At 45.0% G+C, this 16,218-nt stretch overlaps 1 protein-coding gene across 3 annotated transcripts in view; it reads right to left on the bottom strand.

Moving 5' to 3' along the window:
• Positions 1-16,071, bottom strand: part of pgap6 (post-glycosylphosphatidylinositol attachment to proteins 6) — a 17,295-nt gene extending 1,224 nt beyond the window's left edge. The window contains exons 1-11 of one of the 3 annotated variants that reach the window (XM_079529694.1): positions 15,964-16,071; positions 13,444-13,627; positions 12,211-12,412; positions 10,047-10,174; positions 6,509-6,786; positions 5,093-5,472; positions 4,646-4,742; positions 2,572-2,686; positions 2,189-2,331; positions 862-1,040; positions 134-280 (exon numbers count right to left, since the gene is read on the bottom strand). In XM_079529694.1, the coding sequence (XP_079385820.1) occupies positions 134-280; positions 862-1,040; positions 2,189-2,331; positions 2,572-2,686; positions 4,646-4,742; positions 5,093-5,472; positions 6,509-6,786; positions 10,047-10,174; positions 12,211-12,408 (1,665 nt within the window). In that variant the 5' untranslated portion in view covers positions 12,409-12,412; positions 13,444-13,627; positions 15,964-16,071. The other 2 variants (XM_079529692.1, XM_079529693.1) reach the window with 2 other exon arrangements.
• Positions 16,072-16,218: the final 147 nt, after the last annotated feature.

Here is a 16,218-nt window from a genome sequence, read left to right as displayed (position 1 = left end):
TAGTTCATATCCAGGGATGTGTGCTGGCAATCTACTTCATTGCAAATAACTGATTTTCAGGCCAACAACATGATGCAATGTTTTGTTTTTTAGTTTTTTGTGTGCGTGTGGTTTCAAGTTGTTGTCTTCTTACATGTTTTGTTGTCTCTGGGAGGCGGGCCATGCAGAGGATGGTGACCCAGAAGGACGAAACTGAGCCCAGGAAATCACAGTACTGTAGTGTATCGTAGTCCATTATGCACAGGGCAGCAACTCCTGGCTGGTCACAGGCATGGTAGAACTACAAGTATGGAGGTATTGGAGAGACAAGTGCATCAGAAAGGCTTGACCCTGTACTGCAGGGTGTTTTAGTGCTAGAGGGAGTGTGTGTGTGTGTGTGTGTGTGTGTGTGTGTGTGTGTGTGTGTGTGTGTGTGTGTGTGTGTGTGTGTGTGTGTGTGTGTGTGTGTGTGGCACACCAATAAACAGTGCAAGACTAAGAACTTTGTTTCCTATGGTGATCCAGCCTAGAACATACCCATGGACTGGTTGTCGGAGGGTTTCGACAACTTGGGACTTTGGCCCAAAGACGAGGCAGAAAGGCTGGCAAAGTGTGCCATCTCTGCTGCCCTTTATGGCGGAGCTGCCACTGCTTGTGCCCATGGAGTGCTAAGTGACATGTGTATTATATCATGAGGACATATGAGTTTGTGAATGTAACCTTTACTGCACCTAAAATATTTGTGTTCCTGTATGCTTTCCCTGTGTGTGGACATAAATAAATTGTTAAACTGTGTGTGTGTGTGTGTGTGTGTGTGTGTGTGTGTGTGTGTGTGTGTAGTGTGTGAGTGTGAGTGTGAGTGTGAGTGTGTGAGTGTGTTACCGTAGAGAAGAACATGGTGAAGATGTAGACAGAAGCCTCAGTGATGTAGCAGCGTCTGATGGCCACCACGGTAGCAGGGATGAACATCAGGTTACTGATGGTGAGCAACACGGCAGCACTGAACTGACGACCCACCGACAGAGCTGAGCGCCCGTCACTGCAGCCCCACCCACTCCAACCTGCACGCACACACACACAACACGCACGCACGCACGCACGCACACAGGCACGCACGCACAGAAACACATTTTGTTGCTGTTGGGCAAAAACCTTGGGCAGAAATCACATAGACTACTATAAACATTACTAGTAGCCTGCTAATGTGTGTCTAAGTAATGTTTTAATGTCTGTTGTAGCCAGCATTCTGTTTTATGCAGTTTATGCAATACAAATGCATAAGAACTGTCTCCCCCAATGCATATGGTCCTATGGTTGATCCATGCTCCACCCGGCTATGCAGTACCAGTTGTACTCGCGTCAGAGTACCCGTTGCACCCATCTGTCTGTGTCCCTTTTATGCCCATATATGAAGATTTCTGTATCTGTCTCTCTGTGTCCCTGTATTACTATATACAGTATGGAGTTCTGTGTCAGGCATGCCCAAATATGAAGTGATGTCATGTCAGAAGAACAGGCCAGCTCCATATATGGAGATATAGGGGTGATCAGTCCAGAACCCGGCATATTTGTGATGTCAGAACAGGCCAGCTCCATATATGGAACCTGGGCAGGGGCCCTGTCCAGAGCCCGGGCAGAGGCCTTTTGTGGTGGTTCTGGACAACCGTGGGTCCGACCAACTCGACACCGGACACTGCACTCCCTGTGGGTGTGGAACGCGTGTGTCGAATTAGTTGGTGGTGAAGTCGGTGGGGCGAACGGTTCTCTAGTTACGTGGATTACAGACGTACACAGCATTTATAGATAGATAGATATCATGGATAAATCTAAGACAATTTTAAAAAAAAACTCCATAAATTAGAAAACAAATTTAAGAAGTAGTGAAAATTGCCAATCTGATATTTTTACTAGTTTGGGTAATTTCTCTTTTGGGACTTGAGCTAAATAGTTTGGGAACCACTGAACAACAAGCTTGTAGATCAGCTATTTTTTAACACTTTTAACATGAAAGTGGTTAAGTCTGTCTAGTTTTTATAAACATTGACTAAATAATAACTACATTTGGATTCCCCCTATTTCCTGAAAGGTTATACACAAAGAGAAACTCACAAACCCTGAATAGATCCAGAACTGGGACGTAAGTTGTGTGTGTGCGTGTGTGTGTGTGCGTGCGTGCGTGCGTGCGTGCGTGCGCGTGCGTGCATCATACCGGCCTTGCAGGAGCAGGCAGCATAGAGGTAGGTGTAGGATCTAAGGAGTCTACACTCTCCAAACACCCCACAGTCGTCCACACAGGCGCTGATAGATACTTCAGGGTCCACGGAAACCACAGAGACATTACCACAGTCACTGCTGGGAGGCCATGACGACAAAGAAATGAAAGTCAATTACAATGTAGAAGTACATGTAACGTGTGCGTGCGTGCGTGCATTCGTTACTTGCGTGCGTGCGTGCGTGCGTGCGTGCGTGCGTGCGTGCGTGCGTGCGTGCGTGCGTGCATTCGTTACTTGCGTGCGTGCGTGCGTGCGTGCGTGCGTGCGTGCGTGCGTGCGTGCGTGCGTGCGTGCGTGCGTGCGTGCGTGCGTGTGTTACCTGTTGCATGTGAGCTGCAGACTGAGGTACCAGGGTGCTGACTGGGGGAAAGGCAGCCTGAGTGCTGCCTTGGGATTGCTGGCGTTCACACGCACACTGTAGCCTGGGAACAAAGCTAAACATGCAACAGATTGTCAGACAGGCTAACTGTCACAAGGTTTTGATTGATTGTGTATCAACAAAATGCATATGCTTTAAAACACATTTGTACTTTTCGTTACTGTCAGGCAGAAAGCTCTTCATCTCCTCATTCAGACTTTTTATGTTCTTCTTACATTCTTACATTGTATCTTACATTGTATTAGCCAGTTAGCCTTAAGAAGCGGCTAAAAACCCACTACTATGACCTCGCCTTTAACTGATTCTGTTTCCTTCATGATTCCTTATCTTAAATTTACTCTTAATTTCAACGAATTCTACTGACCAGATTTGAAGCTATTACTTTTGTTTTTGCCCTTGTTCTATTTTTTGCATTTATGTGAATTTTTCTTACTGTATGTAAAGCACTTTGAACTACACTTGTGTATGAAAGGTGCTCTATAAATAAAGATTATTATTATTATTATATTATTGAATTACACGTGTATCGTATTGTATTTGAAATGTTTCAAAATCTGTATTCACCAGTGAAATTAACTGAAATAGAATAGGAGAACAGATTAATTTTCTGTCCTGATATGTAGAAAATAAATCTGTTGAAAATGAGTTTTTGGTGTGCGCGACCCTTCTCCTATTCTATGTTGTTTAAATGAGTTCTTGGTGTGTGCGACCCTTCTCCTATTCTCCTAAATGAGTTCTTGGTGTGTGCGACCCTTCTCCTATTCTCCTAAATGAGTTCTTGGTGTGTGCGACCCTTCTCCTATTCTCCTAAATGAGTTCTTGGTGTGTGCGACCCTTCTCCTATTCTCCTAAATGAGTTCTTGGTGTGTGCGACCCTTCTCCTATTCTCCTAAATGAGTTCTTGGTGTGTGCGACCCTTCTCCTATTCTCCTAAATGAGTTCTTGGTGTGTGCGACCCTTCTCCTATTCTCCTAAATGAGTTCTTGGTGTGTGCGACCCTTCTCCTATTCTCCTAAATGAGTTCTTGGTGTGTGCGACCCTTCTCCTATTCTCCTAAATGAGTTCTTGGTGTGTGCGACCCTTCTCCTATTCTATGTTGTTTTAAACTGGTAACGCATCATAAGTCAGAGCGCGGTGGCCACAAGGCAAGCAAATGATCTAAAGTCATAATATAAGTCATAATTCCTAGTGTATAGTGAATGTAGCTTGCAGAGGTAGCCAATAGAATGCAGAGGAAGGAGGCTACGTGCATGACATCATCATCATACCCGGAACTTCCGGAAGTTATGCGGGACCGCCTACGGAGTGGCAAAAGCTACTTTCTGGCCTTGACAGCCCATACATCCAAACTGAAAAGCCCTATCTGATTGCATTAAACAACGTTAAACTCACTTTGCCACTGACTTAATGCATGCGCATCCCCACCATTGGCTGGGATGATTATTGGTTGATATATAATGCCATCATAAGAGAGCTGCAAGCCTACAGCAAAGTGTGTCAGATTAACCCCAAACCAGCCAGTGTTCTCAAACAAACATGAGAAATTGCATCTGAGCCAGTCTTGCATCTTTTATTTTGGAGTGCTGCTTTTTCCACTTAGTTGGTTTATGAGTTAAGTAATTTCCAAAGCTGAGCACCCACTGCCTCAACCAAGGGCCGTTTCCAGAGGAGGCGCACCCGTTTTTCTTTCAAAACCTGGAAAGCATCTGTACCATTTTATACTTTGGCTTTTAAAAAATAGCAGATATACAAGCTCATAGTGTGTCAATGAGCTTGTAGATCTGCTATTTTTGAAAGATTGTGAAATTTGTGCAAATCTTTGAATATATATATTTTTTAAAGCGAACATTTTTTACTCAAATCTTTGCTTCTGGGAGTCCACGGAACATCATATTTTGAGATGGCAGCCCGTGGCCAAATACATATAATTTTGGGGGTCCTTGACATGACAAAGTTTGAGAACATACAGTTTTTTACGGTTAATGTATTTGTAATGTTTCTAGTCTGCGGTCACCTGTTTGGCAGGGCTCAGAGTTGTTGAGAACGAGGACGGGAGCCCAGGGAGTGAGACAGGCCACCACACTGCTGCTGTTCCCCAGTGTAATGTTGGTCTGCACACACACACACACACACACACACACACACACACACACACACACACACACACACACACACACACACACACACACACACACACACACACACACACACACACACACACACACACACACACACACACACACACACACACACACACACACACACACACACACACACACACACACACACACACACACACACGATTCCATGATTGTCTTACAAGTTATACCTCGTTGTAAAGGTGACTAATCAACGATTTAAAAAACGATATACAGTAATTGAAACGTTGGAAACAATCGACCTACAGTAAGCTAAGTTTCTGAACTTCTTGTGAGGAGTTTCATATTTCAGTGAGACTCACGGTGTTGAGGGTGAGCTGGAGGTTGAGCGTGCCACCGGTGGCGTGCGTGCCCACAGGGTAGGTGAGGAGGGTGGGGTTGGTGCGTGCCACGCTGACGTTGGGCCCGTCCACCGGTGTGTAGCGGATCGACAGCACGTCCAGCTCCTCTGAGAGCACCGGGATGCTCCACACACACCCCGACAATGGCGGCGACAATTGCGGCGACGAAGGGGACAACGATGACTTGGATGATCTAATGGCGCCAAAGGTGGCCACCACCTCGGCGGCGATTGCCGAACCATTTCTGGGTGAAGTGGAGTTGCCGTCGCTGCTGCCGTTGCGCTGGGGCTCCTTGATGTAATCGTCCCCCGCGAGGCCGACGCTCTTCGGCTTACAGTCCACTGACAGAGACAACGAGGTAAGAGAGATAGATGGATTTTTAAAACTCCTACCATATGAAGTATACAGTTGTTCCGATACTCGTTTAGGAAAATGCTGGTATCGGCATCAGCGCGTTTCGGCCAGGTGGGCCTTTTCGGCCTACCTGGCAGAAACGCGTCCGTTGTCTCGTCAGAGGTAATAAAACATTTGAAAAGGACATTTTTTGTGTGCTGGCACTTACTTCTTTCAATTTCGTATTTTTGAGCCTTGCACCTACAAGAATAATACTCCAATTTGGAGTGATGCGGGTTGTCTGCTTCTGCAGTCTTTGTTCCTCTCACTAATGTATAGCTGCACTTTAACAATTATTAATGACATTTTGATTTATTTCCTAAACCTTTTAATTTCGAGGACCCCTACAACTCTGACTGTACAACAGGTCCATTTGTACACTCTCAGAGTTACAGGCCTGAAAGGATCCATTTGGAACCCCCTCAAGGAACCCGCCAGATACCACATTGAGAACCACTGTCCTAGATTTGTTTAAATTACACACTGGTATTGGCATTGGAATAGGTACATCTCTAATATGAAGTGCCCTGGTGTTAACAACATGACCACAACACCCTGGGTTCTTTTTCCCACCTTTATGTAACACTGTATGTATATTCCCCAGGGTGTCACAGTTCTTGTCATCCTCATCTTAAAAAGAAGACTTCTATGCTCTTGTATATTCCCCCTCCCTCTTTGCCAACGTGTCACAATTGTTTTGACTGACGTTTCCACTTGCGTCTTCCTTAAGAGTCAAAACTCTGGAAGACGCAAGTCGACACGTCAGTCACAACTGCAAAATTGTGACTGACCAGACTAACCAGTCGATTGCTCCAGTATTTGTTTGTTCTGCCAGACAGAAATACCTAAGAGATCATAGGACGCTAGTGTATTATCACAAAATTAAATTATCGTTTATTAATCCTATTCAAGGCAAAAGTTAGAACGAATGGTGATATTGATTTGAAGTCACATCGCCCAGCCCTATTGTGTTCCACAGCTCACCTGAATAGACTGACGTGACGTTGAAGGCGACAGTGCGGTTGTCACTGCGGTTGACGCTCTCCACAACGACCCGTATCCAGGTGTTCCAGGGCGGGGCCGAGAGGGTTGCCGAGCAACCGGCGGTGGAGCAGTTCACCGTCACCGTGCCCGCCTTGGCAGAGGAGGAGCCGAGGCTCAGGACCAGCGCACACGTGCTCTCTGGCTCCTGCTCCAGCTCCGACCACGAGCAGCCGCTCACGAAGACGGAAAGAGACGAGGCGAACTGCGGCACGAACGACCTGGAACACACAACGTGCACAAAGCGTTGCTGTCGGACAGAAACCTTAATATCTCCATATTTCTGCTTCTTTTCATAAATTAAAGCCCGACTTCGTCACACTATGACTATAGTGTCACATACAAAGTTTTAGTAAAAAGTGGTGAAGTGTAATTATTAATTATGTGACTATATGTGTTTTGAAACAATGAAACCAATTAACAAGAGCTTGTGACTAAATAATAACTACATTGGATCAATTGCAACCCAGGTTCTTTTTTCCCCCCATTTCCTGAAAAACCCAGTTTTTCAGTGGGCATTCTCACTTCTAGTGTGCGGTCCAAAAACAATAGTTTTTTGTGTTGACACTTATACTGTACATGTTTTTACACAGTTAGATAATATAGAAGAATTGTTATTTTGATCAACGTTTGCCTGTTATCTCCCCTATGGTACCACATCAATACAGCATGGAATTGTAGACAAAATCTTATCCAACGACAACAAAATATTCTTTAGTTTTGGGTCTGAGAGGCTAAAATCTCATCAAATGGTGGTCCGTGGCTCAAATGCCAAATAAATAATGGTCCTTGAAATGAAAAGGGTTGGTTTTCAACCCCTGTTTTAATGCCATTTCCCTTATGACTGTACTTATGTCTATCCCCTTATGACTGGCTAGTCTAGTGGTGATACAATCACACACGCACGCGCTCTGCCTCACTCACAGTGCTGCGCTCAGCACGCTCTGCCTCACTCGCGCTCAGCACGGTCTCCTGACTCTGCCTCACTCACAGTGCTGCACTCAGCACGCTCTGCCTCACTCGCGCTCAGCACGGTCTCCTGACTCTGCCTCACTCACAGTGCTGCGCTCAGCACGCTCTGCCTCACTCGCGCTCAGCACGGTCTCCTGACTCTGCCTCACTCACAGTGCTGTGCTCAGCACGGTCAACGCTCTGCCTCACTCACAGTGCTGCGCTCAGCACGGTCTCCTGACTCTGCCTCACTCACAGTGCTGCGCTCAGCACGGTCAACGCTCTGCATCACTCACAGTGCTGCGCTCAGCACGGTCAACGCTCTGCCTCACTCACAGTGCTGCGCTCAGCACGGTCAACGCTCTGCCTCACTCACAGTGCTGCGCTCAGCACGGTCAACGCTCTGCCTCACTCACAGTGCTGCGCTCAGCACGGTCTCCTGACTCTGCCTCACTCACAGTGCTGCGCTCAGCACGGTCTCCTGACTCTGCCTCACTCACAGTGCTGCGCTCAGCACGCTCTCCTGACTCTTTTCGCTCCCCTTGAAAATAGCTGTCACAGTGTTATAGCTTGTGAGTGTTAGCTAAAGATGACGTATGTGAAGAGCCTCTGTAAAATGTTACGGTTTTGAATGACAAATTATGATTAAAAACCTTTCCCTAAAGGGCGAGGTCACGTACACGCATCCGCCTCGTTGACGGCAGTTTGCTGGGCAAGCGCTGGTGCTTTGGCATGGGGGGTCAGATCAACATGGAATGAATTCTGTACTGGCCATATACATATGTCTTGAGTGTACAGGGTCTGATGAGGTCAGATCAACATATGGAATGTCAGAACAGGTCAGCTCCATATTTGGAGATCTTAGGGTGGTAGCAGGGACATTCTCTTGAGTGTACAGGGTTTGATGAGGGCCGGGTCTTAATTTTCGGGCTTGTTGAGAACCCTAGTTTTCGCCGGTTGCCGGGCACGGCTGCACTAATAACTTTGGGGCAGGCCCGTCTAGAGTTTGAACGGACAGTGATGTCACGAGACCTGGGCACTATATATGGGGGCATTCCCATGTATGGGGATTTTGACTGACAGGGAATGTACGATTTCATAGTAAATGTGACCTGCGGTCGCAATCAGACATACTGTACCTACAGTATAGCTCCTATCGATTATGTAGAAGGTGAACAATATGAGCAGATGACAAGACAGCACGATGGCAAGCATTTCACTCCTTAAATGAGACGAGTGAAACAGTACCATTATGGTATGGCAGGGTTCCCCAATAGGCGGCCCGCGGGCCATTTGCGGCCCGCGGAGCGCCCCCTTGCGGCCCGCAGAAGAATTTCCAAAAAAAAATAGCCTGTGCATGTCAAACTGGGCATCCTTTTCACATGGGGTCCTGCCCTGAAAATGAATTTTCAGGGCAAGACCTCGACCTCACGCGTGCGGACTCGGCCCCCAGCCTGGTACCCTAGTCAAAATATGGACCTCGAGGAAAATTAATTGGGGAACCCTGTGGTATGGTGACAGGTCACAATAAGTTATGGATTTAAGATATCAGTGTGCAAGGCTGAATTACTTCAATTACTCAACGGGTAGATTCAAATGGACTAAACGGGGTAGGTGTGAAAGGACCACATGTCAACCCTGTGTGGAGTTACACTATCACTCTGTGCCCGAATCTCCAAGCTTGGCCACCAGAGGCATGGGGAGTCGGAGGGACGTCAGCACCATGAGAGGCATGGGGAGTCGGAGGGACGTCAGCACCATGGACAGTGAACATCTATTACTTTTCAGGAAAAAATAATCTGTGTTTGAGTGGACCCAATGAAGTTAGTAAGTCAAAAGCTCTTGTTAATACTTTCTATTGGATAAATTGTTATAGAACCCATAGACAGGCTTAACCCCTTGTTACTACTCTACAAGCTTGTAGAGTAGTAAGTTTGACATGGAGGGCTGGTTGGACCACCGGGCTATATGAGCTGGAATTCTCTCTTTCTCCTTCGTGGCGGTAAGCTACAATTTACAAATTGCATGAAATGGAATGTTGAAACTTGGCAGAGAGAGAGAGCGTCAGACTCTCTCCTGTGTACAGATTTCTAAAATGTTTTGTTTTTACATAGGCAAAGCAGGTCGAGAGTAAACATTAAAATACCTCCCTGACCAGGGATGAGGTTATGTTAAAATCCCTGTTTTCAACTAAAGCTACCATGACATTGTATAAACTCAATTTGTTTGATCAAACTGTTTTGACTTGCAGATTAACTCTAATGGTGTTACAGAGTTACAGTAGTCGAGACCTTTACAGGTAGGGATGGGGCCATATGAAAATTACATGTCATGATTATTGTAGAATGTATTGTGATTAAACATATTATCGCGATAATACAAATATGCTTAAAACTTAAAGTGACACTTTTGTTAATCACAGCATCCCTATACAGGGGGAACATTCAGCAACAATAGCATATCTACATGTAAAAGCTCACAATGCGTTGCTTAAGCTTCCAAATCGGCTATTTTTGGCGAATCAACTTACTTGAGGCGTGCAGGACTGTCGGTGGCGGCGGTCTGGAGGAGAGGAGTGGCCTGCTGTAGGATGGGCGTGTCAACAGCTCTCCTGACTGACAGCTGAGGCAACAAGAAGTATGTGCACGATGGAAACCCCTGTATGACAAAATGACTTGTTTTAATGATCCTGTGCATGAATAAATCACTGTGCTGCTGGAGCTCACTCTCTCAGTGTCTGTGTGGAATGAGGTTGAGCAGAGATAACCTGTTCGCACTGCCTGTGGCAGCCAAATGCGGGTTTTTGCGAAGTTCCGTTTGCTGTCTCACTGTGATTCACTATATCAGTGATAGTGAATTATAGTGAGACATAATCACACTATTGCTGTCTCACCATGATTCACTATAACACTATCATTCACTCTTACTGCTGTTTCTACTGCTGTATGACTACTACAGAGACCACTACAAAGCAAATTCAATGTCCCCAGGATATCTTTTCATTATGTGACTTCACTAACCTTAACAACCTCAGTCACGGTGCTGAGCAACAATACAATGGTGCTTATCAACTCGTTAAGTCAACCCAATATTACCTAATCTAGCTAAAAGGGCCGGTGTTTGCAACATATGGCCAATCAATCACAAACATGACAACTGTATTGGCAGCAGGGCAGCGAGCATATTTCACAAAGGAAGAGCAAACAATAATCTTAAAACAACCAGCAACATATGTACATACATTTGTTGCTGGTTGGGTAGGGTTCTTTGTTTACTCCAATCTTGCACTTTCTAATTCAGATTCACTCTAGATGAGAGAGTCTGCTTCTTCTTCTTTTCCCTTGGGCTGTTCCCTTCAGGGACGCCACAGTGAATCGTCAGCCTCCATCTCACCATGTCCTCTACCACCTCTTCTTTCACACCAACTAACTTCATGTCCTCTTTCACTACATCCATAAATCTCCTTTTTGGTCTCCTCTAGGCCTCCTGCATGGCAGTTCCGACCTCAACACCCTTCTAAGTACTGATATTCTCACTATGCCTCCTCCTCTGCTCAACAACACCGCTGGCTGGCTGGCTGCAGTTATACAGTAGTTATGTCCAAACCATCTCAGTCTGGCTTTATGTCCAAACCATCTAAGATGCGTTGTCCCTCTGATGTACTAGTTCCTGATCCTATATCCATCCTTGCTACTCCCAGAGAACATTTTATTCTCTGCTACCTCCAGCTCTGCATCCTAACTTCCTCAGTGCGACTGTCTCTAAATCATACAACATAGCTGGTCTCACCACCGTCCACATTCTCCATTGCTCTGGAATGTTTACCATTAGTACTTAAAGTCCTCCACCGTCTTTACGACTGCTCCCTGTAACGTCACTTGACTTGGGTTCCTCTCATTCACACAGTATTCTGTCTTGCTGAGGCTAACCTTCATTCCTCTCCTTTCCAGGACATATCGCCTCTCAGTCTCCACCACTCTATATGTTCCTCTACCTGCTCACTGCTCTCACTACAGATCACAATGTCATCTGCAGTTTTCTGCACACATCATGGTCCATGGTGTGTGCCACGGTTTTCAGGACGGCTCCGCTACGCGGAAGTACGGCGGCTATGACGCAATCGCCGTAGCTGTCAAAATCGTTAAGCAAACAGCCGTCGGCGATGGGTTCCCATCCATTTTTGGTTCCCATGGTGACGCGTCTATGCAGCATGTGTCAAACATAAACACTTCTTTTTTTTTTTAACACCCCGTCGCGCGTCAGCTAACTTCCTCTTCCTCTTTCCACTCTTGCTGGAGCAATCTGTGTTATTGTTCTAAAACCGTTTTAATAAACATGGTTAATATGACATATGGTATTAGTGTTATTTCTTCATTCAGAGCATGCCAACACATTACACAGCATAAGATAGGTGATGGAGCAATTGGTGTAAATGTGTGACAGCTATAATTTCAATAAACATGGTTATGACATGGCGTTGTAGACACTACGTGTAAGTGTAGGTTATGCCGTAGTAGAAAGGGCTGCGACGGCAAGCAGGTTTATGTATCGAGCACTGATCCATTTCCTGTTGCCGGAGCTTAAAGTCCCTATTATCTCTTGAAAATTGAGTGAACTTGATAGAAATTCTAGGGCGGTCGCTGTTTTATTATGAATTATTTTCAATATCAAAATATAAAAAAACAGACACACACCTTCTGTTCAATCCTCCCGTCGTCTTCCGGCAAGTGGGCGGCAATGTACCAGTCCCCGGGGGCCGGGGCCGAGAGGTTAAAGGTCACGGAGTTTTGCGACGTCACCAGCAGGGACAGAGAGAAGGCGGGACTCCACAGCGTGGTGTTGGGGAACACTGTACCCACTGGGTTTATGACCGGTGGAGCGCCCCATCGCATATGACTGACACACACACACACACACACACACACACACACACACACACACACACACACACACACACACACACACACACACACACACACACACACACACACACACACACACACACACACACACACACACACACACACACACACACACACACACACACACACACACACAAATGCAAATGAGTAAAGAAGAACATGTTTAGGGCAGTGGTGCTCAAACTGCTGAATTTCAAGGAGCCCCAGTTTGATATGCATTAGGCCACAGACCCTCATAACTCCATAGAGTCTGTACACTTGGAACCAAATGTACCCGTATTTGTACACTGACCCATTTGCAGATTATACCAGTGTCAGTCAAACTTTTGTGAATTATGCGGTAGATTTTGAGTTTATTTCTTTTCTTGTCTTGATCTCCAGTCCTTTCCCCATGATCTCCCCCCAAGCTCCCCCTTCCAAACACCCCCCCCCCACACACCCCCTTCTGCATATTCCCTTTCTTTTTCTATGGAAAACGGTACGATGGGAACTATGCACAAAAAATAATTTCACCCACTCTTTCAATTTGTAAATCTGTGATGCGACAATAAAGCTGATTCTGACTCTCGGAGTTACAATAGCCGGTCTACAATCTCACTGCGGCGCGCCTTCACCTAACACATAAGGAGGCTTCAAAGTCCAGTCCAGACCATCCTAGTGAACTTCATATATGAGTCATGTTCTTTTACTCCATCTCACATGCCAGAATCAATTGCCATTATTTATACTGTATGTGTGAAGTTTAGGTTTAATTTGACTGGCTGGAAAAGAAACCCTGCAGAGTCTGGAGCAACGGTTCTCAGGGTTCCTTGAGGGGGTTCCAAATGGACCCTTACAGGTCTGTTACTCTGAGAGAGTACACATGGAACCAAATAGACCCTTACTGTTCCATTTGGTTTCTCTTATCGGGGTCCTTGAAATTAAAACGTTTGAGAAGCACTGGTCTGGAGGAAAAGAAAGCCAGAAAGAATGGATGGCAGCCAGATGGAAGTGTCAGTAACTCACATGGAGACGTTGTGCTGCCCACAGTGGAACCCGGTGCCTTTAGTCACAGAGAACAGCCAGCGGGCGACAGCCGCGTCCTCAGGAATGTGGAACCTCTGCAACCTGACACTGCCGAACCAGCTGTACCGCGACAGCTTCTGTGCCGGCTTAGATGACACTTCTGACACGAAGGTCACCTGTCCAGCTGAAACCACACAACAAACAAACACCTTGTATTTATATTATAGTATAACAGAGCTCAGTTATGTGTTTACATCAACCACTCTTAGCCATGTGAATTCACATGATCATGTGTCTTCTGCAGCGATTGGGGCCAAACCGTTCTGCAGAAGACACTATTTTAATTCACGCGACCGGGATGATTTACCAGGCTAAACCACTTTACTATACGGTATACCGGTATATCACTGTTTCTCAAACAGTGGGTCGGGACCCATTTGTGGGTCGGACACATTTTTACGGGTTCCTTCGTTTTTGGTTTCATAATTTCAAAACATTTCCAAAAAAACATTCCCAAAAGGCTAAGGTTTTCATGAATACCAAATTAAATGTTTTTTCCATTCCACAAAATTTAAAACAAATGTTTAAGACGTAGTGAAAGTAGCCGATTTACTGTACAAGCTCACAACAAGGTACCGTGGTGCGAGCTTGTAGATCTGCTGTTTCCACTAGTTTGGGTCCAGGGGAAATGTCTAATTTCTCTTTTGGGTCACGGGCTAAAGAGTTGTGTAGACTGTGATATAGACAAACAAGCTCACAACACGTCACATCACTGTGATATAGAGAAACAAGCACACAGCACGTCACATCACTGTGATATACAGTAGACAAACAAGCACACAGCACGTCACATCACTGTGATATACAGTAGACAAACAAGCACACAACACGTCACATCACTGTGATATACAGTAGACAAACAAGCTCACAACACGTCACATCACTGTGATATACAGTAGACAAACAAGCTCACAACATGTCACATCACTGTGATATACAGTAGACAAACAAGCACACAACACGTCACATCACTGTGATATACAGTAGACAAACAAGCTCACAACACGTCACATCACTGTGATATACACTATACAGTAGACAAACAAGCTCACAACATGTCACATCACTGTGATATACACTATACAGTAGACAAACAAGCTCACAACACGTCACATCACTGTGATATAGGCAAACAAGCACACAGCACGTCACATCAGCTATTTTCACTCTTACATTAACCCATTCTGGACGGGAGTTGGGAACACCTTTTGGTGTTTTAAGCACTATGTTATACTAAAAAATAGCAGATCTACAAGCAACGAGCGTGAAAATGTGGCACAAATCTTTGAATATATATTCTTTCACAGCGAACGTTTTTAACTCAAATCTTTGCTCCTGGGGAACCTGCCTGGAACAACATATTTTCAGATGGGGGCCAATTTGGCCAAATACAGATAATTCTGGTGGTCCTTGACATGAAAAAGGTTGAGTACCACTGACATAGAAACATAGGTTTTTAAGAATTGTTTTTTAGGATTCAGAAGACATTTTTTAAAGTCCTAAATGGGTTAAAAAAGCAAAACATTTGCTCAACATGGGACACCAGAGATGCATATACTTTGAGATTTGAATCTACTACTGATGCTGAAAGAAGACAGATTTGCATGTCTGTAGTAAAAATGGTCACGATGTTAATGTGCATTTCTGTTCCATGTTGCATGCGGAGCAATCCATTGTGAAAGAGAACTTGGTCTAAATCACTGGTTCCCAAACTTTTTCATGTCAAGGACCCCCAAATGCATATTTACATTGTGTTCCAGTTATATTACCACAGTGTTATTACCTTTGTGTACCATGAGTACACTTAAGGAACGTTAGTCTATAGACACTACTGTATCATACTGTATCACTGTATGTACATAAAAGGGGATACAGGACAGGTGGGCAGTTTCTGTTTAAAATGGGCCATTATGTCCAAAACATTATACTTGCATAATTATATATTAAGTAATGTACAATATACTAATATGAATGTGAATGATGCATCATTATCATACTTAATTGTATCCTTCAACTTCTTTGTTTATGTCCCAAAATGACTGGATATGGATATACAGGTTTTGCAGCAATTTGTAGCAACTGTAGAAATATTAGTCAGACCTTAATTGTCGAATGTGTATAGCATGTTATAATCATGTATACTTGATTTTACATTCCAAACGACCTCTTCATTCTGTCGCCAATAATACAGGCGTCCAACTAAAGCTAGCTGTCAAGTTAGCAAACATGCTAATAATATTGAGACTTCATATCATATCCTTTATGCAGTAACGTTTACAAAGAATACAGACTGACTTACCGTCTCCTAAAGACACCACCGTCAGAGCAATAAAAAGCACACTCCGTAGAACATGTGCGTCCATATTTCCACTGTGGTTTTATAAAGAGCTACATGTTTCTTTGACAACATCAGAGGCAGGTGTACACTGTACAGTACAGTATAGTATGTCTGCTGCCTACCTTATCTGGGGCAAATACTTGACCTAGAACACTTCCTGGTTCCAATATGTGACGTCAGAGGCTGAGCAGCGTGTGGGTGTTGACAATGTTGACATTGTGGATGGTGACGCCATGCAGTGGTGGAAGAAGTTCTCACATATTTTTGTGGGCACCAAAAGGGGACCTTGGAAGAGTCGGCACGGACCGATAGGGACATGTGAGCACACAGTTGGCACCAGGATAACTGGGCACTAGGAAGAGTAGGCAGTGGGCACC

This window comes from Electrona antarctica (assembly GCF_951216825.1).
Source record: "Electrona antarctica genome assembly, chromosome: 19".
Lineage (NCBI taxonomy): Eukaryota > Metazoa > Chordata > Actinopteri > Myctophiformes > Myctophidae > Electrona > Electrona antarctica.
The sequence above is the reverse complement of the archived record's forward strand: the minus strand, read 5'-3'. Positions and strand labels throughout refer to the sequence as shown.